Raw genomic sequence first — 23,670 nt, forward strand, 5'->3', positions numbered from 1 at the left:
TAGATTAGAACAAATCTTTTATTTAACAAATGTACAACAAAACATACACTATGATACATAAATCAGCTACGCAAACGCAAACTCTTGATGGCCCATCAGACAAGTAAAAAAAAGCTGTTTTCTGACTCTCATCTAGAACACATTACACAAGCTGTCTGATGCTATCACGCCACACACTCTGGCATCACCCTAAAAGTGATACGTGGGGACACATCAATACTAGTTCAGCAACAACTGACTCGTCTTATTTACCACTTTTTCCCCCCCAAAGTGCACTACCAAGCACGTGATGCTAGCTTGAAAGGTTGGATTCGTTTTCAGACGTTCTCCTAGTCAAGTCATGGAAACGGTGATAAATCACTGACACAGAGAGATAAAGTGTGCAATGATTTGTCACTTGTAAAAAAAATTCCCTAAATAAAATATATTAAAAAAAACAAAATAGAGAACATACAGAACATGTTTGCATTGGTCAGTGGGAAAATGAAATGCCATTTAAAATGGAACACTTTCACATGTCAGTGAACGCACCATCAAAGAGATGCCTGAATACGATCCAAGGTCCTAACTGCAAACAAAAGAAGATGCAGCTTTATCATAACACATCATATCCGCACGCAACGCTCATCTATAGCAAACAACAATAGCACTAGCACAGATGCTAACACGCTAAGCCCGCACACTGAACTCTCTACTCAAACACTACGCCTCACTTCCACCTTCTCTGCTCCCAACGTTCTGCCTCCCGAGGGTCAAGTTTATTTCTTCATTTTCAGGTCGGCCTCCATTGCACTACGGCGACCCCTGGTGCCCCCATCCTATGGTGGAGAAAGAGGTGAGGGGGAGGAGAAAGAAGCGGGGTCAAACAGAAAAGAGCAAGAAAAAGAATTAACATTTAAGTTGGGAAAGGTCAAGGGTTAGCTGGACAGAGTGAAGTGGTGACTGACGCCCTCACACGCACAAATAGTACAACAAAAAAGGTCCACCTCAGGCGGCTTCCTCCTCAAATGAAGAACAGAAAAAATGATGATCACATGAAAATTCAACTGAAGAGAAGAAAATAAATTAGATCATGCCGACACACACAAAAACACAGGAAAGCATTATGAGTCTTTATCTGCCGGCTGGGGATACGTCACTGGAGCAAATTCCAAACCGTTTGTGGATATTTTTATGAGAAGAAAACAAGTTGTATGGGTCTACATGTTCTGGTGAAGGTGCAGTTACTACAGGACTGTGGATGACTTGTGATGGCCTTAAAACAACTCTGGTTTTAGTTTAGCTTGGATGCATTCTTGTTGTTGCTGCTTTTCAAAAAGGCAAACACACAATCCCAGTTGTACACAACCTCACTCCACAAAATATCAAGGTGATGTTGAAGATTGTGAAACTTTTAGCAATGTGTGTGACATAGTGGACTGGAAATGGGTACATTTTCAATGGGATTTTCTTTGCTTTCACATGCAATAAAACTGTGTTGTACTTACAGATGGCCGATACGGCCTAAAATCTACATCATGATATATATACTGCAACCTCCTGCGATAACGATATATATCACAATAAAAAAAATTAGATTTTCTCAAAACAATTATTACTTCTAATTGTTAATTTACTTTTACTTTCTGATGTAACATGTTTCTATACTTCTGTTAAACATAATAAGCACTTATTCTTCAATGCCAACCAGTTACAGGAGCAGTATTGCTCATACTAATATTTCTCAGAAATACAAATCAGGTAAAAACACATTATGGGGGTGTCACAATATCAATAAAACATTTAAGTAATTTCCTTATTCTCTTTTATTCCATGCAATATTTGGAGCAAAATAAAGTCAATAGTGCAAAAATAAGTAAAGAAAAGCTAAAAATGTTGATCGGCTTTTATTTTCTGAGTTCGTAAACAAAAACGATTAAAAAAAAACCAATTTGGCGACCACAAAAAATATAAATGTAATTGCTGTAGCATTGACTTTCAACTGATATAATAATAATAATAATAATACCTGGGATTTACATAGCTCTTTTCTAAGTACCCAAAGTCGCTTTACATGTTTTTCTGAACCCATCAATCATTCACACCTGGTGGTGGTAAGCTACTTTCGTAGCCACAGCTGCCCTGGGGTAGACTGACGGAAGCATGGCTGCAATTTCCGCCTACGGCCCCTCCGACCACCACCTATCATTCATCATTCATTTCACCGGTGTCAGCGGCACCGGGGGCAAAGGGTGAAGTGTCCTGCCCAAGGACACAACGGCAGCGATTTTTGGATGGTAAGAGGCGGGGAGCGAACCTGCAACCCTCAGGTTTCTGGAACAGTTGCTCTACCCACTACGCCACGCCGTATCAATACTAATCAGTATTTTTATCAATTCGCCCAAGCATGTTTGCATTCAAAAGTGATAACTGAGGTTTTCTATGCTTTTTTGAATCCTTTCAGTGTGTAGTGTAGCATATTTAACGATTCCTTGTCCTTCAGTGATAAGCCTACTTGTAAAAAACAGATTATTTCCCGCCATGGAGGCAGGGATTAGCGATTTGGGAACTGATTTGCACTGTAGAAAAATGTTAGCCGCTAGTGAGAATGATATGTTGCGTTGCGGACACGTTCGTTTTCCTGTTGCTGTCAAATTTGCTGGACACAACTTCAATGTGTCATCAACATGCATTATCACGATATTAACGATAGTATTAAAAGCTCTATCACAGCAAGTTTTGTATCATTTATATCATATATCATCTATATCGTGCAACCCTAATCATGCCTTTATTTCTTCTAATCTCCTCTAATTTACCTAACTGGAGAAATGACTTAAAAGCAAGGCATTTTCTTGTTGAGGTTTATTCATACAAATGTTTGAGTATGGGTGTGCATTGATTGGTTGACGGAGGGTTATTACCTTTGTGTTAAACATAGCATTTCCTCCTAGCAACGAGATCAAACTAATATGTACTTTGTAAATGTATGTAAGTAGTTTCTTTTAACAGTTACAGCTTTATCTAATATCCTGTTTGTTAACCACAGCCTGCAGTATTTCCAAAGTAGTCATTTATTTAAGATGGGCTGCCATCATTACAATTAGACTGCTGGATGTTTAAATTTTTTTTTTTACTTTTAGATTTGCCATTGCCTACTCTTCAGTGCTACAGTCTGTTTCTTTTCTCGCCATTCACCAAGTTGTGTATATATTGCTTACTCAATATGGGTTCAAAAAGCCAACAAACCAGCCTGGAAAGAAGGGAGAATACGCGGTACACATAAAAATGACCATTTGCGAGGAGTACGCCAATGGCGCACACATTGCTGATTTGCCTCGCAAATACGGAAGAAACAAGTTCACAATTGCAACCATGGTAAATAGAGATGTCCGATAATGTCTTTTTGCCGATATCCGATATTGTCCAACTCTTTAATTACCGATACTGATATCAACCGATACCGATATCAACCGATATATACAATCGTGGAATTAACACATTATTATGCCTAATTTGGACAACCAGGTATGGTGAAGATAAGGTCCTTTTTTAAAAAATGCATCAAATAAAATAAGATAAATACATTAAAAACATTTTCTTGAATAATAAAAGAAAGTAAAACAATATAAAAACAGTTACATAGAAAATGAGTAATTAATGAAAATGAGTAAAATTAACTGTTAAAGGTTAGTACTATTAGTGGACCAGCAGCACGCACAATCATGTGTGTTTACGGACTGTATCCCTTGCAGACTGTATTGATCTATATTGATATATAATGTAGGAACAAGAATATTAATAACAGAAAGAAACAACCCTTTTGTGTGAATGAGTGTAAATGGGGGAGGAAGGTTTTTTGGGTTGGTGCACTAATTGTAAGTGTATCATGTGTTTTTTATGTTGATTTAATTAAAAAAAACAAAAAAAAACCATACCGATAATAAAAAAAAAAATGATACCGATAATTTCCAATATTACATTTTAAAGCATTTATCGGCAGATAATATCGGCAGGCCGATATTATCGGACATCTCTAATGGTAAACAAGAAGTATGTTCATATGGTTGCTGACTTTGTCAAAGAGGTCAAATATATTCACAAGGACGGAGAGAAAGCGCAAGACCAAGTTAAAAAACTGTTGCTCGTGTGGACAGATGAAAAGCAGCTAGCAGGTGATAGCATTTTAGAGGCAATCATTTGCGACAGCAAATTTATATGGCGACTTGATTTCCAGAAGTGACCATGCTGGAACCAGCACGGAAGAACAATTTAAAGCAAGCAGGGTGGTTCGAAAAGTTTATAAAGAGGACCGGCATCCACAAATATTTGCCGACACAATTTTAAAATTATTATTATAATTATTTTTAACTATTGTAGCAACATGGTTGTTAACGTTTTGGACACCACCAAAGGGACTTTTGTGTGTTGACAGTTCAATTGTTATGTTTTTTATATATATACAGTATATATACACAGTATATACAGTACAGCAAGAAGGGATTAATATGGCCCCATTCTTGCATGAGAGGAATGTAGGGGGTTAATCATTTTGCAATGCAGTCTGCTGAAAATGATGGAAAGCGCCACTCTATATAGCAACTGATGCTGTGGTCAAAGTTGGAATTGCCCAAGACACATTTTTAAGATATTCTGTCTGGTGACTAAAATGGATGGTGCATCCCCTCAATTTGTCATGCTTCATGTGTCAGGTAAACTGCGACGAATGGGGCTATATGAATCCTATTCCTACTGTATACACATTATATTGTCTTCAAAGTGTGCATTTTTTACTAAAATATGGACTTTTGTTGAGGCTAAAACCAATTATACATGTTTATATCGTTTCTTACGCGGAACTCTGCTTCACTATACATATTTTGATTTATGAACCATGTTCAAGAACCAATTTCTACTGTAATTTATTTGGTATTGTTGCTGTCGATATTTATATCAATCCCCCCGCCTTTGTTTACATTCAAAAGCTCTAGCGTGCAGTTAGCGGTTAGCATATCCGTACATGTAATGCATGTATTCTTTGTATTTTAATTTTGTATGCTCCTATATGGACCTCAGGAAGACTAGCAGTCGCCTTGGCGTCAGCTAATGGGGATCCATTCAATAAACAATAAACAATATCCTCCTCTGGTGTGGAGTGTAGCATGTTTAGCTAATTCTGTTGTCTGGGGTTAATACTTCCATGTATGACACTTAGTTTATTTGCCACGGAGAGGATTGCTGACTTAGAAATGGCTTTGCACTGTGGAATGCTAACGAGAATACTACATTGCGTTGAGGACACGCCAGTCAAATTTGCGAGACACAAAATATGTCAACATGATTTATCCCGAAGTAACGATAGTATTAAAGCCTTATGGTCGGCCAAATTGAAATAATTTACATTGTCTACATCGCCCAACCTTAGTAAACAAGGTGTAAAAACACATCATACATTTCTTATGACACAAACCAAAAAGGTCAGTGTTAACCGTCCACACACAAACACTGTCCAATTACACAAATTAGACTATTGTCTCACTGCCACTGAGTGAAACAGTGGCTACAATAAACTGATACGATGGGACACATTTAGGTGGACATCCTTTGGATTGAATGACTCACGTCCACAGAAGCGGTTGTTGAAATGACCGGGAAAAACATTTAATTTTATGTTATCTTGTGACTTTTGTCAGACGTTAAAGAAGAATAAGCGATAACGAAGTATGTGTTTTAACATACTGTACATCAATTTGTTGAGATCATTTTTCTCAATTTGTGCAAAATGTGATTTTTATAATTGTAATTTTTTTGTGTTCCTTGTGGAATCCGGATGAGCTTGTACCTGTAGACAGGTTGTAGACATAGACAGGGTGAGCTTAAACGAGATCAAATGTACTTCCAATTGTCACCACTTTTACTTAGGTGATACAAAGTGTCGTCTTCACAAAGCAGTGAGGATAAAACAGCCAAAAGTTGCAACAAATACATACAAGTAGTGGTCAAAAGGTCATCGACTGATTAACTTCTGACCCTAACTTGGTCATCATGTGTCAGACATGCTGTATAATCAACGTGATTCTTGTTTGACATGAAGAAGGGCTGACAGTTTGAGGGTCATCCAAAAACTGGGATTAACTTGATTGACATTTAGCATTAGCTGTCTCTGATGACATCTTGGAACACTACAACATCAGTTGAAAATTACTGACAAGAAACAGCAAATTTACATTCAAAGGCTAGATATAAACTTCAAAAAAACAGAAGACAACGCAACTCAAAAGTCTGTAATGATCGTTTCTTGCGTCATCTAGCGCTGACAAGAAACGTTTAAGGTCAAATCTTGTATAGCCCCAAAAGTATGTGGTGACCACTAATGTGTACGCATACCGCTGATGTTTTTGGCAAGATTTTTGACTCTATTCCAAGCATACACGTGTGCAACATAGCCAAGTTATAGAATGGCTGTAAAGTGATTGCTCCTCTTGAGTTTTTAATGATAGAACACAATTTGTGATATAAATCAATAAGTTAGGGAATTGCAGTAATGATGGGACAATCTAACGGGCAGTAGCACGAAGGATCAGTGCGATGAAGAAGGGATAATTGCAAAGTTCTTCATTATCCTAAATAGTTTTTGACAACAGTCAAAGGATTTTGCCCAAAAGTACTTATTTCTTACACTTTATATTAGACTTGACAATTTCTAAATTAATGATGAAATTACCCAAGCCTTTGTTCACAACTCTGAAAACGGCGTGTTGGGGTAACAGTAGAGGTGGGATTATTTCATCCGATTCCGATTCTTTGAGTGACGATTAAATTCCGAATTGATTCAATACGATTCTCGCAAAGTATTACTTGTTTTATAATAAAACATTTTCCAAACAAGTTAGAGGTTACAAAACCTCATTTTGATTGCTGACATATTAACGCAGTGAGTAGGCATTGCTTAAAAATTTACTGTAAAACATTTTTTTCTGAAATTAAAAAAAAACAAAAAACTTTGTTCATCAACTTTTGGAAATTATGAATCAATTTAGAATCTGAATTGATTTTTTGAGCATCCCTAGGTAATAGTACTCGCTTTAAAACAATACAGGGGTAACAATTTTTGAAAGGATTGATTGCATTAAACCATTATTTGAATACGCTTTCATTCATCAAATGCATATCGCTAGTACTTCTGTGACCCAATATGATCATGATTATGCCACAAATGTCCAACTGAAAAGAGAAGACGTGTGATGAGTTCGTTTCAATGACAAAATGCGTGCGCGGAGCCAGGGCAGCTTCTGCTGAAGTCTGACGGAGAACCTGCATACTTACAAAGAGAGAGAGAAGAAAAGCAGGAGAGGCCATTGGGACCATGTCCTGCAGGAGGACAAACATTGGAGTGAGAAAGAGAGAGGAATTACATACACACACACACACATACATAAACGAAAGTGACAGTCATTGAAATCTGCGTCAAACTGTGAAGTGGAAGGGATGCGCGCCCAATCAGAAACGTGTAGAGATGTACATAGCAACACAAAGACAGACATCATACAGTCATCTTATACTGTCCATGCACAAGAATGCAGGTAAAACTGAAGTATGACATTAAAGAAAAAAGACAACTGTCTTAGGACTATAGACAAGCCTCCAGCACAAACAACTCAACAATGACAAAACACTCAACAAATATTTGACGAATCGTCCGTGATTGACTACTACATAATTTTAATGTTGTTAATATTTCAACGTTAGGGTTGTATTGAGCAGATCGATGGTGCTCAGTGAAATCAACCATGGTCGTAGTGTGCTCCAATTTACTTCACGACAATCCAAACAGACAGAATTCTTGATAATTAAACATGCTGTTTGCAACTTCCATACAGTAACATTTCTCAAAGCAAAAAATAACAAAAACACCACTGGATAGCCTATGTTATCATTAGTGGTATAAAAGAATACATTTGTTTGACAATTGTCTGTTTTTCACAATTACAAAATGTATGTAATAACGTTTTTTACCGGCCTGAATAAAATGATTGGTGTTTACGGCGGTCCCTCGCCCTGTCTCATCAACATGTACATGCATAGAGCAGTCCAAGAGAAGCAACAAACAATTTGCTGCTTGTTATGTTGCTGTTATGATAGAATATACATTCAATGACAGCTTTTATGAGCTAACAACACACATGTGCATGTGTTATCTACGTACAGTACGTAATTAGTCATTACGTACTACAAGAGATATATAAAATGTAAAATACTTTGGAAAGTTGGCGCCCTCTAGCCATCTGTGTAAATGTAGCAAACAGCTCCTTTACTCAGGAATCAATTAGTTGGCCCATCTCTGCCAAGTACTGTGAGACCACAATTAACTGTCAAATAGTCATTTTCACCCACTTTAATACAATTTCCACATTAAGCAACATGTCAAAACTAGATCTCCATGGTCATTTTTAGAGATGTTTAAACAAGCGACAGTTTAAATCTGGGCCAATCTAGACAGTTCGAAGGCTATTTGAAACACTAAAGCGTGTACGGACTAATGGGAGGAGTTTCTGGCATCATTGTGACGGGGTTGAATAAAAGCTATTGCCAAAGCTGCTTTAAGTGTGAAAAATACTTCAAACCCCTACAAAAAAGGATGCAAGCTCTACATTTTTACTGGTCCTACAAATAGTAAACCAATAAGCACATAATAGAATATTCATGTAAAAGCAAAAAACAGGAAGCTGAAGCGTCAATGGCAGACAAACACATCCAGACATTCAGAGGTTAGTGAAGGGAGTCTGCATGCAGGAATCAGGTTAGTAAAGGACAATTGCTTGTTATTTTGTCATAAAGCGAGACCAGATGTGACCCAATGTGAAATGTGCATGCTGATAAAAAGTTTGTATAGGTTAAATTTAAATACACTCACCCCGGGTATGAATTGTTTTTTAAATTATTTATTTGAACTGTTCTTTATCCAGGGTGGAATGATAATAAAACATTAATATCAATCAACTCAATAAAAGTGGTCAAACTAATCAAGCTATAACTATTGCAGTAGTTGTTGATTGCTACAAAAGTGCATGAACCCAATTCTTGTTTTTAAAAAGGCACTAAAGTTGTATGTAGTACAATCATTGCAACCAGGAAAAGAACTGTTCTAAAAGATAATTCAAAACCAAAACTACATTACATTTATGCCCATGATGAGTCTATGTGAACTTCTGCCCACAACATTACTAAATAGGTCAATTTAACAGCCATACACAAACACTGAACAAAAAACCTTACATGTGTGACATGCTAAGGAATATTCTATTTTATACTAAAGCACATTAGGCTGGAAATTAATACTAATAGATCTTGGGTAGATATTGGCAAAAAAGTCAGTCAGAATACTAGAAATAAACAGCAGAGACTCAGGTAGTATATTTTAAAAGTGAGTACACCTCACATTTCTGCAAATATGTTATTTTTTCATGGGACAACACGGAATAAATGACACTTTAATACAATGGTAAGAAGTCAGTGTACAACTTGGATTTGAGTTTAAAAAAATAACTGAACATAAAGACATACAGTCTACTGTGGGAAACAAAAGTGCATACACACCTAAGTGAAAATGCCCAGAGTATTTTGTGTGGCTATTATTTTCCATCACTGTCTTAACTCTCTTTGGAGTGGAGTTCATTTGAGCTTTACAGGATGCATCTGGAATCCTCTTCCACTCGACTATAATGTTAAAACATTGCATGAAAGAGGACGAGAGCGATAACACCAAATGAGACCTTGTAACCAAGTCACATGATGCTGAAGGTGGAAAATGACCACAATTATGTTCAATTTGACATTTTACCTCAGGCACTGTTTCCCAATTCATACATTCAATTATTTATCGCGGCTGGCCACCAATACATTTGGACCGCCGCCATTAAATTTGGCACGGCTTGCGCTTGCTCATAAACACATTATATGTTTGGGACTGTCTGTGAATGCTGCTTGTTGTTACGGTGAACAGTCCATGGCATTGTAACTCTGCTTCTTAACACAACTCATAAGCACAATTTGATGTCTTATTAGGCACCTAGGGAGACCATCATGAAAGCATGTATGGCTCTCAATGAGCAGCGGGTCTCGCACGCTCGCATGCACACACGTTTTTAAATAAAAATGATCGCGCTGCACATTAGACAATGTCAATAACCTGCTTTTATGTGGGTTTGTCGACATTGTCTAATTTGCATACTTTTATTTGTACTTTTACTTGAGTAGATTTTAGGCACTTACTTGTATTTGTGCTTTTATACCCTGCTACCCAGTGCCACAAATAGATTGGCGTTCTGTGTGAAACACTGCTTAGAGGTTCACTAACTTTTGCTGCCGGCGGTTTGGACATGAATGGCTGTGTGTTGTTACTTAGAGTGGACACTGATTATGCAAACTGTATACAGACTACTTTTACATTTTATCAAAGTGTCATTTCTTCTGTGTTTAAGCTTGAAAAAACAAAATAAAATATTGGCAGAAATGTGAGGGGTGTACTCATCTTTATAAAAGGTTTACCTTATATATACACCGTTATGTACAAAGTAAGGAACACACATGCTGAAGGCACATTTTGAGAACAAAAACAGATTTTAATCTGGAAGTTTAGTTCAAATTTAAATGTAATATTTCATAGGTTCCTATAACAATATTAATGCCATTATTAGTAATCATAATTGTAGTCATTGATCCACTTTACAAGACCGTGGGCATCCAAACTCATTAGTTTTATTAGGTCCAAGAACTTGCAAAGAAAATATTCAGGCTAATTAGGCCATTTTAGAACTTAATAGAACATAAAAATCATTAGCGTGCATTTCAGTGATTTGCTCAATCTGAAACATATTTGAGTCCTGGTACACCTAAATAAATGCTCCGTCGCAGTTCAAACCACAGACCTAACATCGAGACATTGGAGAAACATTTACTTTTCCCCATTTAAGTAGCTCAACACACCTTCTCAGCTGGCTCGCCTGGTTTGCGATTTCCCTCCCTGCCACGGAGGCTCTTGGCAGAGATGGCACTCTCAGAGGTCTGCATAATGAGCTGGGTGGCCAGGAACTGCTGGACGTGCTCGAGGACGTCACGCTGCATCTCTAGCGCCATGTGGTATACGTCGTGGTCTGACGAGTTGTACATGACGGCATTCTGAAACATCAGCATGATGTCACGCTGGAATTCTGCCGTCGTACGGATCACACCGGATTCAATGTTTTTCTTTATTGCCGACAGGTCCATGGGTCTGAAACAGGAGCATGTTGGAGAACAGAAAAGTAGAGTTGAACTAATAAACTACGATTTACATTTGGAATTATCGGTATTACATAATTGAGGCTATCAAGAACAAGTGGGGATTCTGTTAAGACAGCCTCTGTATTATTGTTTTTAATGCATCAGTCAAGAGCACACTTTTGAAAGTCCAAAGTGTGTATTTCTGGGTGGATTTTCTGCCCCCAGCACTTTTTTGACCACCAACATTTTCTTAAAGTCAAATCAATTCATTAATAAAATATATATTGTATTATTATATATTACAAAACTAGCTTTGTCACCTATAACACAAAGCTAAGATTGAAATGTTTTTTGTTCGGATAGTTTGGCATATTTTGACCTACAGTGGATAGGTTTGAGCATCTTTAATGTACAATATGTGTCAAAGTCAACCAACATTCATTATTGTTGTAAAAAGTATTGACACCTCTGATTTAAAAGTTAATGTGAGTATATGGACTGTTTGATTGTGAGAATGCACAGTGTAATCTCACCTGTGTACAATACTGTGGTAACCAGGGGCAATGTCGTCAGACACAGGCTGTAAAAAGACGCTGGCATACCTGAAAAAATATTTAATTCCAGAATTGATTAATGGGGAAGCACAATGTGACATGAGCAAGAATATTAGGTAGCTGTAGAGCTCCACCTGTGGTTAGCTGCGGCTCTCCACACCAGCATGATGGCTTTTTTCCAGATTTTCTGGGCCTGCACAGCCTCTTGGTCCTCACCACATGTAGACCTGGGGTGAAAAAAGAATGGCTGTAAAGACAATCAAAATTGACCTGAAAGACATGAGCACATCGGCTGCTCACAGCTGGGAAGACGAGGCAGGGCTGCTCGCTAATGAATCCGCCATGTAGCGTTGAGAGGACGGCCCATAGCCATCTTCACTCTCGCTGGCTGCTCGCTCCACCTCTGACAAATAGGGACCCTCCCCTTCGCCACACTCCTCTTTGAGCTCCATCCCTTCTTCAGGGTCACACTCACTCCCCACCTCCTCCTCCTTGACCTCCTAATGTCAACCACATACAGCAATTACGTAAATGGAAGCATTTTTTTCCCCCAAAACATTTAAAGTGTGCAAAACGTTTACGCCTAGTACCTTAGACTCTTTGCCAGAGATAGAACTGTCCTCAGAATCTGTGGATCAAAACAGTAGAAGATTAAAACCACCAAAGCAATCATTTTAGTGTGTATGTAGTATGTTCACCTAGGTAAGGTGGGTTCGTCTCAGGCTGGTTCCACTCTACTTCACTCTTCACGACTACATCAGTGTCCTCCTTCCCTGCAGTGCCCTCTTCTGTTACCTCACCACTAGCTGCAACATCGCCCGACGTTACCTCTCTTTCTGTCACAGCGCTGTCACAGTTTTCCTTGACATCTTCCTCTGCGATTGTAGTTTCCGGTTGACTATGTGTCTCCACGCCAACAGGGGTTGAGATGGACAGACTTGCCACATCACAAGGGTCCTGTATGTGGTCAGAGTCTTGGACTGTGGAAGTCTGGTCTGTTTCTTTTAATTCCTGAGTCTCCCAGGGACCCGGGAGTGTGTGTCCTTCTGAAACAGCCTCTTCACACAGAGAGAGAGCTGCTTCCACTGCTGCTGCATCCAAAGCCTCCACCGAGTCATCAACCTTGGGAGCATAGCCAGATCCACTTCTTATTAGACCTTATATAAGTAGCTGGGTTAAACTGTAGTTTGAAAAATGGGGTTAATTTGACACACTTTTTTTACTCAGTGCGCTACGTGTCCGTATGAATCACATATCAGCTCTGCAGTAACACACAGTATCAAATATCTACCAGGGTTTCTCCCTTTAAAGTAACTGAAAGCAAAATCTTAAAATCATGGCCACACACCTTAAAAACAAGGTTTTGTTTTACGTAAAAACAAATAAAATTAATTTAATGCATTGTAGCCTCCAGAAGAAGTCAAAAGTCAAGACGCTTACTATTTTCAACGTTATTGAGAATCTTATGATAACAGCCTTCCCAATTCCAACAGGTTTTACCTCCCGTGCAAACGCTTTCGTCTCCGTGCTTCCCACGACACGCAACAACAATTCCTCATTCTCCGCCAATCTGCTTTCAGGCACGGATGGTGTGTTTGAGATAATGGGAAATATAAACATCACATCAAAAACCACACAAACATAAAACAATCACCACTAGCAGATAGTTACAGTATGAATGGATATATATAGCCTATTAAGTGCGCACTATTCAATAGTGATGCACTGAAATGTGGTCGCCGAAAAAAGACTTTGATCATCAAAACAGCGCTGTGATTTAAACGAGACGCGCGAGATTGTCTGGAGCGTAATCAGCATGTCTACAATGTGGACATAACTTTGATATATCCCAGATATACCTGCAGACAGCCATCTACAAAATGTGCAAATATTAAAGAGGACAATGGCGGCTTTTAATGAGAGAAAGGAGCAGCAGGGCGAAGAAAGTGTGACGTCATGCTTGCTGCAGCTCACTTTTCGTCGGGGGCATCCAGGGTAAGAAGTAAAGTTGTAAACACAAGAACAGTCTAAAATAACACCAGAAAAAGGTGCTAGATGTGTCATTTTTAATAAAGAAAAAGTCAGAAAAAGTCTGTAGACGCTTGAAAAATTCACAACAAAGTACAGTGCACAATAGGCTAAGTAGCAGCAATTGAAAATATAGCGAAGCCATATAATATCAAATATATGTAAATAGTGTTTAATAACAAATATTTGTTTTAAATGTATGAACTGTATACATTTTTGAGTCTTTTTAAAGAAAATCATATCATCATAACAAATGATGCAAATTATATGATGCCGTCATGGTGACCATGCCCCCACCAGCACAGGTATCTTGGCAATCTAGGGGAAACCCTGTCTACTATGTATACGTTTTAAGTGAGATACGTATTACTAAGGTTTTTCACAACCCATGTCTTGTTTGGGACATAAAACTGCATAATTGTCATAAAAAAATAGACAAAGCAGAGACAGTGTGTACCTTCTCCTCGATGATGGCGATGATGTCTCCTACAGTCTCCAAATCTAGTTCATCTCCCATGTAAGATACAGCTACGATGTCCTCAACTAACCCCGTCTCCTCACCAAGCTCTGCCTTCACTGCAGCTTCGAGTTCCCCTTCTGCAAATAAAGCAAGAATATAAAACACATGTAGTAAATCACTGACTTTTGGCAATGAAGAACAGTATCAGTGAAAGAGGCCTCTTTTTTAGCTTAGAAGTTACTCTTTTGTCAACTTAAAAACTCCTAGCCGGTTAAAAAATGTAGGTGGTTACATTTTATAATGATACTGGTGCTAAATTTGTACTTTTGGTTAAATAGAAAACCTACATATTTTGTTAAAAAAAAAAAAAGAGTACCTTTTTATTTTTTACAGAATTTTGTGAAATGCAGGCTCAACATAATAGTAATAGAAATTATTCAATAGTATAAATACATTTATAACTAAGTAATACATTTGCACCTTGCTCACCGTCACAGTGATTGGTACATAGTGAGGAATTGTTGTGTTGCTGTTGAAGCGAACAATACAGCAAAACGTGCGAACGGTGACATAAACACTGCTATTAGCGTGTTAAGCAGAGCTGTGCGGATCAGTCAGCTACTAATCAATATCCAGTGTTTCCCACACATTCATTTATTTGTGGCGGCCCGCCACGAAAGAATTACGTCCGCCACAAATAAAATTAAAAATAAAATAAAATAAAATAATAATAATATATATATATATATTTTTTTTTTTGCCCTGTCCAGCTTCTCAGGCAAATCATATAGTTGATGTAGATGCCCATATAGGCTGTTCAGATTTACTTTACAAAAGAGAAGTGTAGGATACTTCTCTTGTTGCCTTATTTGTATTTGACCACTACTGTTTTCTGTTTATTTGTTACTGACTGTGGCAGGACACTTCTTCCTCTGTTTCACTTTATGTTGCTGGTAAATAATATGGTTGTAGTAGTAGGCTAAAGTTAAATTATTTAGTATGCACTAATTAAAGGGGCAGAGCTTTAAGAGACATTTTAGCTTTTATATTTTATAAAATATATTTTTTGTAAGAACCACAATTAATAAATATATTTCAGTGAATAACTTATTGTTCAAATCTGTATATAAATATGTACATAAAGTGTTGTAATTATATTGTAAAATGGATGGATGGATGGATGGATGTGTAAAACAAAACTGTTATTAATTAGTAAGTATACATTTTTTTGAGCCTTTTTAGAGAAAATCATATCATTGTAGTAAAGTATGCAAATTTCTCGATGATGTCATGGTGACCACGCCCATAGCCACGCCCCCACCGCCACAGGTATCTTGGCAGTTTATGGGAAACACTGATATCAGACGATTATCATGAAAAAGTATGTTATCGCAATTGCCGATCAATGCCTTTTAATGCCGAACCTCTCAGGCTGACTCTGCATTTATTCATAGTCCCTCGAGCTAATTATGTGTCTCTATGCACACTGTGGAGCCGCTTCCCTAAGTTAATAATTATCACCTCCAATACAGCAAATAAACTGCATTTTTTAGTATCTCATATTATTAGGTATATTTATCACTGTAGGACAAGGCTTAACATGTTACACACGAGAGCAAGCCAAGAGCAGGCATGCTAATAGCTAAGATTGCTATTAAAAAACATCGACAAATAAGTGCTTAATAAAGTTTAAAGTGTAGATCGAAGTGCTTTACAGCAGAAAGTAAGCAGTTATTGACAGGAAATTAACAAAAAGATTAATAATAGTCGGAGCCGATAGGATCCTTTTTGGTTGTGAGACCCATTAAACCTAAATATTTTAAAATGTATTTCCGTGAGAGCCATTTGACATTTTTTGCCATTGAATACAACTAAATGTGTGCATTTTAAGACAAACAATTTTATAGTGTATCATTGTAATTAGCCTTAACAACCTAAAAATAAATCGAACACTTCTTACCTTTAATGCGACCTGTGTCGAAGTGATGTTTCACATTTAATAATAATAATAATACCTGGGATTTATATAGCGCTTTTCTAAGTACCCAAAGTCGCTTTACATGTTAAAAACCCATCATTCATTCACACCTGGTGGTGGTAAGCTACTTTCGTAGCCACAGCTGCCCTGGGGTAGACTGACATTTGAGTTTAAATAAGGAAATGTGACCATTGCATATTAAACAATCCGGAGAACCTGCACATCATGGGAACGTTTTACCAACAAAAACATGGTTGTATCATGGGATCACCTGCATCCCCAATAGTAGCAAACCTTGACATGGAAAAGAGAGCTCTGAGGTCTTTTAAGGCAACAGCATCAAGTAATTGGTACAGCTATGTGGATGACACACGGGTGAAAATCAGAAGCCAAGAAGTGCATGCCTTCACTGAACACATTAACTCAGTGGACAAAAGCATCAAGTTCACATGTGAGTATGTCAAAGACAGTAGGTTGCCTTTTTAGGACTGATGTCCACATTGGAGATAACAGGGGCCTCCATGTCGGGGTTTACCGAAAACCCACACATATCGATCAATACCTACTTTTTGACTCACGCCACCCACTGGAAAACAAACTGGGCATTATCAGAACCCTACAACACAGAGCTGATAATGTTCCTACCAGCCCACATCACAAAGAGAAAGAGCTTAGGCATTTGAGTTAAGCCCTCAAAACCTGTGCTTACCCCAGCTGGTCGTTTGTGAAAAGTGCATCCAAAATTAACAAGAACAGAGTGGATGAGGAGGAAAAAGGTGACAGATGCAAAATTATTGTCATTCCATATGCATCATGTCTATCTGAGAAACTCAAAAGATTTTTTAACCAACACAACATTCCAGTACACTTCAAACCAGGCGACACCCTCAGAGAGAGACTGGAGCATTCTAAAGACCAGACACCCCACACTCACAAAAACAATCTGGTGTATGCTATCCAGTAATGATGAATGCACTGATTCATATATTGGGGAAACAAAACAACCACTAAGCCGACGCATGGCACAGCATAGACGGGCAAACTATTCAGGCCAAGACTAGGCTGTCTACCTGCACCTCAAGGAGAAACAGCACTCTTTTCAGAACAAAAATGTACAGATTCTGGACAGGGAGGACGGACGGTACGAAAAGAGTAGTGAGGGAAGCAATCTATGTCAAGGTTGAAAAACCATCTCTGAACAGTGGAGGTGGTCTGCGACACCACCTGTCCCCCACATACAACACTGTCCTTTCAACTATTCCTAAAAGACACTGCAATTTAGCCTCCAGCAAATAACAGGAGTTAAAAACATTCTGGTCACAGAAGGTGACCAGAATGCCATTTGTTTACAACTAAATGGAATGCTTACGCGGGGGATTCCAACTATTTTGGACAGGTAAAATGTGACATCCTGTCTAATTTAAAAAAATGAGGTCTCTTTAACATCATTGCTAACCAAGCAGATGGCAAGCAACAGTAAACAAAAAAAAAAGCCTGGGCTAAGAGTGAGTTAAGTTAAGCTTGAATTAAGTTTCATTGAGCATATTTACCTGTGAGGACATCATGGCCAGATGGTAATGGCATGGCGACGGCAGCAGCAGTCTGTAATCCATTGCTAAGGTTTCCAGAGGAGTCTCCGTCAGCAACCTGTAATAGCAAAACCGGGTTTTTATCCCGTACAATTAAAAGCAGTTATGCAACTCAGTCTGCTGTAAATTGACAAATGAATGCTTAGTGTGTCTGTTACTTTACACTCATATTGTACATAAACGTCTGTAAACGTACCTATTCTAAGTAAGATACTGCCTGTTTAGTATAACTTCACTTTATCCTCACATGCAATATAACCATGCAGGTAACTATAAAGTGCATTTAAATATTGGAGATGTAACTTTGCTTCATGAATTATGTGATGCTGATGACACAACTTTACATTAAAACTGCCCCAAACCTCTTCACTGTCATCCCTCAACTCTTGCCTTGAAGAAATCAAAGCATGGATGAACAGCAACTCCCTTCAGCTGAACAGCAATAAAACGAAAGCACTCCTCATTGGTACCCCTCATCAGGTGCACTCCCCACCTATGTCACAACTTAAACTTTGACAGACAGGTCATTCTTCTCTCTTCCGCAGCAACAAACCTGGGAGTTTGGCTCAGCCCCTACCTGACTTTCAAGGACCACATAAAACATCTCTGCAAAACCTAATTTCACCACCTCTGCAATATTTCAAGACTATGTCCCGCTTTATCTCTCCCAGCATCAGAACAATTGGTCCCTGTCTTTAAGTCCTCAAGGCTGGACTACTGTAACAGGCTCTTCGCCAGGATACCTGGCAAGACAATCCAGAAGCTACAATACATCCAAAACAGTGCCGCCGTGTCCTGATGAGAGCCCATAAACACGAGCATATCACCCCCATCCTTCAGTCACTGCACTGGCTCCCGGTCTCATCCCGGATCAACTTTTAAATCTTGCTACAAACTTATAAATGCATCCATGGAAATGCACCTAATTACCTTCAAGAACTCATCACCCTACAGTCCACCACCCACACACTAAGATCAACAAACACCCTGCTCCTACATGTCCCCACCACCAGGCTCTCCACCATGGGGGACAGAGTCTTCTGCATGGCCGCACCACACCTTTGGAACAACCTCCCAATTCACCTGAGGGCTTTTCAGAGCCTAGAATCTTCTAAAATAGGCCTGAAAACCTGTTTATTCAGAAAGGCATATGGTTGCTAAATGTCAATAAGATGTTTTAACCTCTTCTTTTTTGTTTTAATTGAGTATGTTTAGTCTCCTCCACCCTGTTTTTAACTGTGTAGCACTTTGAGTTCTAGCTTGATTAAAAGTGCATTAGATATTAAATGTATTATTATTAGTACTTAATGTTTATTAACGATTTAATGAATAGAGGCTAAGCTGGCTCTCACAAGGCGAGTGCTGGCCGAGATGTGGTTGCCTTTTTTCAGCAGCTCTGACAGGAGAGGAGAAGGCGGAGGTGTGGCCTTCTGTTGTAGGAGCCTCTTCTGTGGGGAGTCATCTATGAGAGAGGCCATACCTCCATCTTTAGGACCTGGGCCTGGACCCTCAGTCAAGGGGAGAAAAATCCCTCCACCTTGGTCCTTGTGAAAACAGCAGAAATAAAAACTAACGTGTTGTGTCACACACAGATTAATACACTGTATGCAAGCACCTACTTACAGAGTGTGTGCTGGTGTCATCTGAGGAAATGCCTGTAGGTTCTAAAGGTGGCATGGGGACTGAGGAATCAGTCTGGGCCTCCATGCAGGGGGGGCTGGTACCCAGAGGGGATCGGACAGTGACACTGGGTAAACGCTTGGGGGTGTTTTTAATCGCCAGACGAGCTAGAAGACAAGACAGTTCATGAGTGGTATATCTAATAATATGACACCGATAAAACAAAACAACATGCAGCTGCTTCAGCAGCGGAACAGGTGGCCAACTTTTTGCAATCAAAGGGTGGTGGATGTGGATGTCAACTACATCTACACAAGCTAATAATGTCTTGTAGGAAGAATAATACCACGCCTGTCATCATCATTAAGTTAACCAACAAAAAAGTGGCTTTGTTGAGGTAAAGAAGCATGTAGGAAAAAAAGTACCAAGTACCACCTCAGAAAACACTTGGCTCTACAAGTACCACCATAATGACCAACATTAAAATACAGTAGCGTTGGCTTAAATATTTGTTAAAAACAAGGCATAGAATTTATTTTAATAAGTATATTTATATTTTTGGCCACTGTAACATTACACACAGTTTGAACATCAAACCTGTGTTTGAATACAGGAAAATAAAACACTGCTTAAATAATAAATCAAATAAGATTGATTGAACATAATTCAGAAATTATTTGGCGTACCACTAGATGGAGCCCGTGTACCACTAGTTGTACTTCTATCAGGTTTGATAATCACTGGTCTACATTAATGAGGTACTATCCCAAAATTGCCAAGAGAGCGCACAACTTCAGCAGGACAAAATGCACCAACTGCAACATTTTTTTATAAACCTACATGAAGGGAAAGAAAGAAGGCAAAGTACTTGTTGTTAAAGACATCAAAGAACCAGACAAATATTAAAGATGGCATCATCTCAACTGCAAGAAAATAAAAATAGTCAACTAACAAAGCTCTACAATAATGACATTTTAGGGTCGTCAAAAATATTGTTGTTTTGTTTCCTATCTGTACTTCTGAAGTACAGTTATTTTGCTGAAGAACTTTGTTTTAATTTTGACGAGACAACATGGCGTCCTTTGTTGTGTCATTTTTCCTTTTCTGTTTTTAAAAATGACAAACTGTTTGGCGGCGTGGGTGGACGCAGCGGCTACTCTCTCCCCGAGCTTGGATGAGAAAGGGTGGGGGTGAGAGAGAAACTGTATTTTGATTTTTCTGTCTGTCCTGCATGCATGGAGTCGTTAACAATAAAAAATCTTTGAACTCTTTGAAGTCGATTCCAACACACAAATAATACATCAATACTTGCTTTTTTGGTATCGTCAGTACCGAATACTGTAAATTCTTTCTTCTGCCAGCTACGTCGATTCCTAATTGTTGTGTGAGATTAAGCACTGAGCAGTCAGCACCAAAAAAAACAAACAAGTGTTTATCATATATTTATTGCTTTATGGTAGGCCAGGGCGATACATTGATTTTATCGAGTTTTTTAGTCGCAGACGATCTAAAGAAATTTAAAGTAGGAAAAAGATCGGAAAAAATGCTAAATAATTTTTTTTTCTAAATAAATCAAAGAGTTTAGTTTTAGGCCATATCGTCCAGGCCTATTTTGTGGCAACTTGCCACAAATGTGGATTTTGCGCTTCAGTTTCGCCCTCGCTCATTAACATATTAGAATGGAAGGGTGGCAGTACACACTTGGTTTTCTAGAGAATAAGACATAGCAGAAGCAGGGCTTCTCCTACATGTAAAAGATTGCAGCGCAACGCTAAGGCAAGATTACTGCCGCCAACCTTTCAAAATAAGTTTTTGCTCTCTTTTTTTTTTTTTTTTTTTTTTTACATGAAAACACTAACATGAAAACAAATTTAAGTCATATATTGTACACAGCTCTTTTTTAAGGCACGAAATATATGTTTTTAAAAACAGCAAAACCTTTTAAAATCAGAGTACAAATGCATTAAATACAGCAAAAGGCTAAAATGTTGATACTAATAACCACAAATATTTGTGTATTTTGTGGGGCAACATTAGTTACCACTCATGCATGGCTCGCCCAAACTAAGTAATAGATGATAGAATATTGTTTTCTAGTTAAGGAATAGTTAATCACAAATAAACAATAAATACCTCTGGTTTACAAACTCTTTTAAGACATCTTAAAGTGAAAGATGAAACCCTATTGTAAATATTTTACATTGCAACCAAACTCACCTTGATATGCCATTTCTGTTGCTTTCCTCTTCTGCTCTGCTTCCTCCTCTTCCTGCTTCTTTTTTCTGTAGTTGTAGATGTGCAGTTTAGTATATAAGGATGACAAAATGTGAAAAATAAAAACGAAGAGAACTAAGATAGGTTGAACAAGTCATCTTACATTGTGTTCTCTGCCCACAGCTCCTTCAGCTGGGGGTCCATGTGACCTGTCTGTATTAGATCCACCTCCTTCTTCAACTTTCTGCACAGGTCGATATTACAGGGTGTAAAAGTTCACCACACAAGTGGTTAAAGGGCTTCCTTTTAAGGATGCTGCTTACCTGTACTGCTCTTGTGTGTTTCGTAGTAGTTTTTTCAGCTCCTCTATTCTCTCAGTAGTCAGCCTGCGGACTATTACATCCTCAATGGTCTCAACCACCTCGCCCTTCTCACCGCGCTTACGTCTGGAACACAAAACAAATTCAACACGGTTTACAACTGGTCTAAAGTAAACAAAATTTACCGCAAAGGGTCTTAATTTTGTTGGTATGACTGATAACTGACTTAGGAGCTTCTGTTGCTTCCAGCAGCTCAGAATATTGTGAGGCACAGTGCTGAAAAATAAAGACATGATTGAATCACAATCCTTACAACACCTCTGTAAAAACAGGCGGAGTCTCTTACTTTCTGCGAGAACCAGTCAGGTGGGCGACCAGGCTCAGAAAAAGGCTTGATGGCTCTACTTACAGACACCCTACAATCACAAGAGGACCATTCACTTCACTTACTTCAGAAAATCGTATACAGTGGAACCTCGATTTACGAACCCTTCTTTTTGCCAACTTTTCGATTGATAATGTTTCCGGTTTGCTTAAGTATGCCTCTGTGGCGACCCATATCTCTGTGTACCAACTTTTCATTTAGTCATTAATTTTCGTGCTACAGGCAAAAACGCCGGGTGTATCATGGTAGGGAAGGCACAGCCTTCTACTCAACTTTCTGCACAAGACACACTCACTTCTTAGTGCTTCAGTTTGTGTGCCTTGTTTGTGTTTATCCCATTTGGATTAGTTTTGTCCACTTTTGTAACTCAATATGAGTCTCAAAAAGCCAACAGACCAGCGTGGAAAAAAAGACACAATCCCTGTGGATAAAAAAAAAAAAAAGACTATTTGCAAGGAGTACTGTACATTAATGGCGCTCGCAAGTATAATTGACAAAGATTGACGAAGCAGGCTCTGGGATCGTGCCACAACAAGTTTTAATTGTGAAGACATCTGCCTTTTTTGGAAAAACATGCCAGAGCAGACTTATTGCAAAGCGAGGATAAGATACACACACGGAACGGGGGGGCTCCTTCTTGATGTTCGTAGATTTTACTTTTTTAATGTTTATTATTGCAGCAATATGGTTGTTAAAGTTAAGGATTTCTGATCGTTTGGGAGGGCACCATGGTGGCTTCTCTGTGTGTGCGTGTGTAGCCAGAGCAGCGCATACAGCACAGTTCAAATAGTTTTTGAATAGAAAGTTGATCCATTGTTTGATATACAGTACTGTATAACAATTTATATTGTATTGTGTTCAAAGTCTACTAAAAGGCTTGAACCCAATATTCATATTTACTTTGCTTTAGAGCTGGGCGATATATTGAGTTTGTAAGATATATTTTTAAACAAGATATGAATTAAGAAAATATCGTAATAGCGATATAATTTATTTCACGTTAAAATTACCAAACGCCGCTTATATGTTGTGTTCCTTGTTCTCCCCGCTCCCACTCCATGGGCTACTAAACCCCTCCCCTTCCTCCTTCCAAGACCTGCTTGCACGTAAAAGAACATACATGACTGGTTGGTTGTTTACTATGATGAGTCACGATTGGTTAGAGACAGACCAATCAGATGCAAGATAGGGCGGGTCATCGAACCAGGAAGGGAAATCACAAAGTGCCTGCATGCAAATGTATTTTTTTAAATCTGTGTATGATACCTTTTGTATTATTTG

General features: G+C 38.5%; 1 protein-coding gene across 2 annotated transcripts in view; it reads right to left on the bottom strand.

Annotated features, from left to right (window-relative positions):
• Positions 1-23,670, bottom strand: part of LOC133648901 (bromodomain-containing protein 8-like) — a 29,244-nt gene continuing 5,574 nt past the window's right edge. Inside the window, exons 3-19 of one of the 2 annotated variants that reach the window (XM_062045426.1) lie at positions 22,351-22,420; positions 22,231-22,280; positions 22,008-22,130; positions 21,848-21,928; positions 21,688-21,752; positions 19,474-19,637; positions 19,203-19,394; positions 17,812-17,908; positions 14,281-14,420; positions 12,494-12,917; positions 12,386-12,423; positions 12,096-12,295; positions 11,930-12,022; positions 11,775-11,843; positions 10,966-11,251; positions 7,306-7,350; positions 1-818 (exon numbers count right to left, since the gene is read on the bottom strand). In XM_062045426.1, coding sequence (XP_061901410.1) covers positions 759-818; positions 7,306-7,350; positions 10,966-11,251; positions 11,775-11,843; positions 11,930-12,022; positions 12,096-12,295; positions 12,386-12,423; positions 12,494-12,917; positions 14,281-14,420; positions 17,812-17,908; positions 19,203-19,394; positions 19,474-19,637; positions 21,688-21,752; positions 21,848-21,928; positions 22,008-22,130; positions 22,231-22,280; positions 22,351-22,420 — 2,197 coding nt within the window. In that variant the 3' untranslated portion in view covers positions 1-758. The remainder of the gene's footprint in view (positions 819-7,305; positions 7,351-10,965; positions 11,252-11,774; positions 11,844-11,929; positions 12,023-12,095; positions 12,296-12,385; positions 12,424-12,493; positions 12,918-14,280; positions 14,421-17,811; positions 17,909-19,202; positions 19,395-19,473; positions 19,638-21,687; positions 21,753-21,847; positions 21,929-22,007; positions 22,131-22,230; positions 22,281-22,350; positions 22,421-23,670) is intronic. The other variant, XM_062045427.1, reaches the window with a different exon arrangement.

This window comes from Entelurus aequoreus, linkage group LG04 (genome assembly GCF_033978785.1).
Source record: "Entelurus aequoreus isolate RoL-2023_Sb linkage group LG04, RoL_Eaeq_v1.1, whole genome shotgun sequence".
NCBI lineage: Eukaryota > Metazoa > Chordata > Actinopteri > Syngnathiformes > Syngnathidae > Entelurus > Entelurus aequoreus.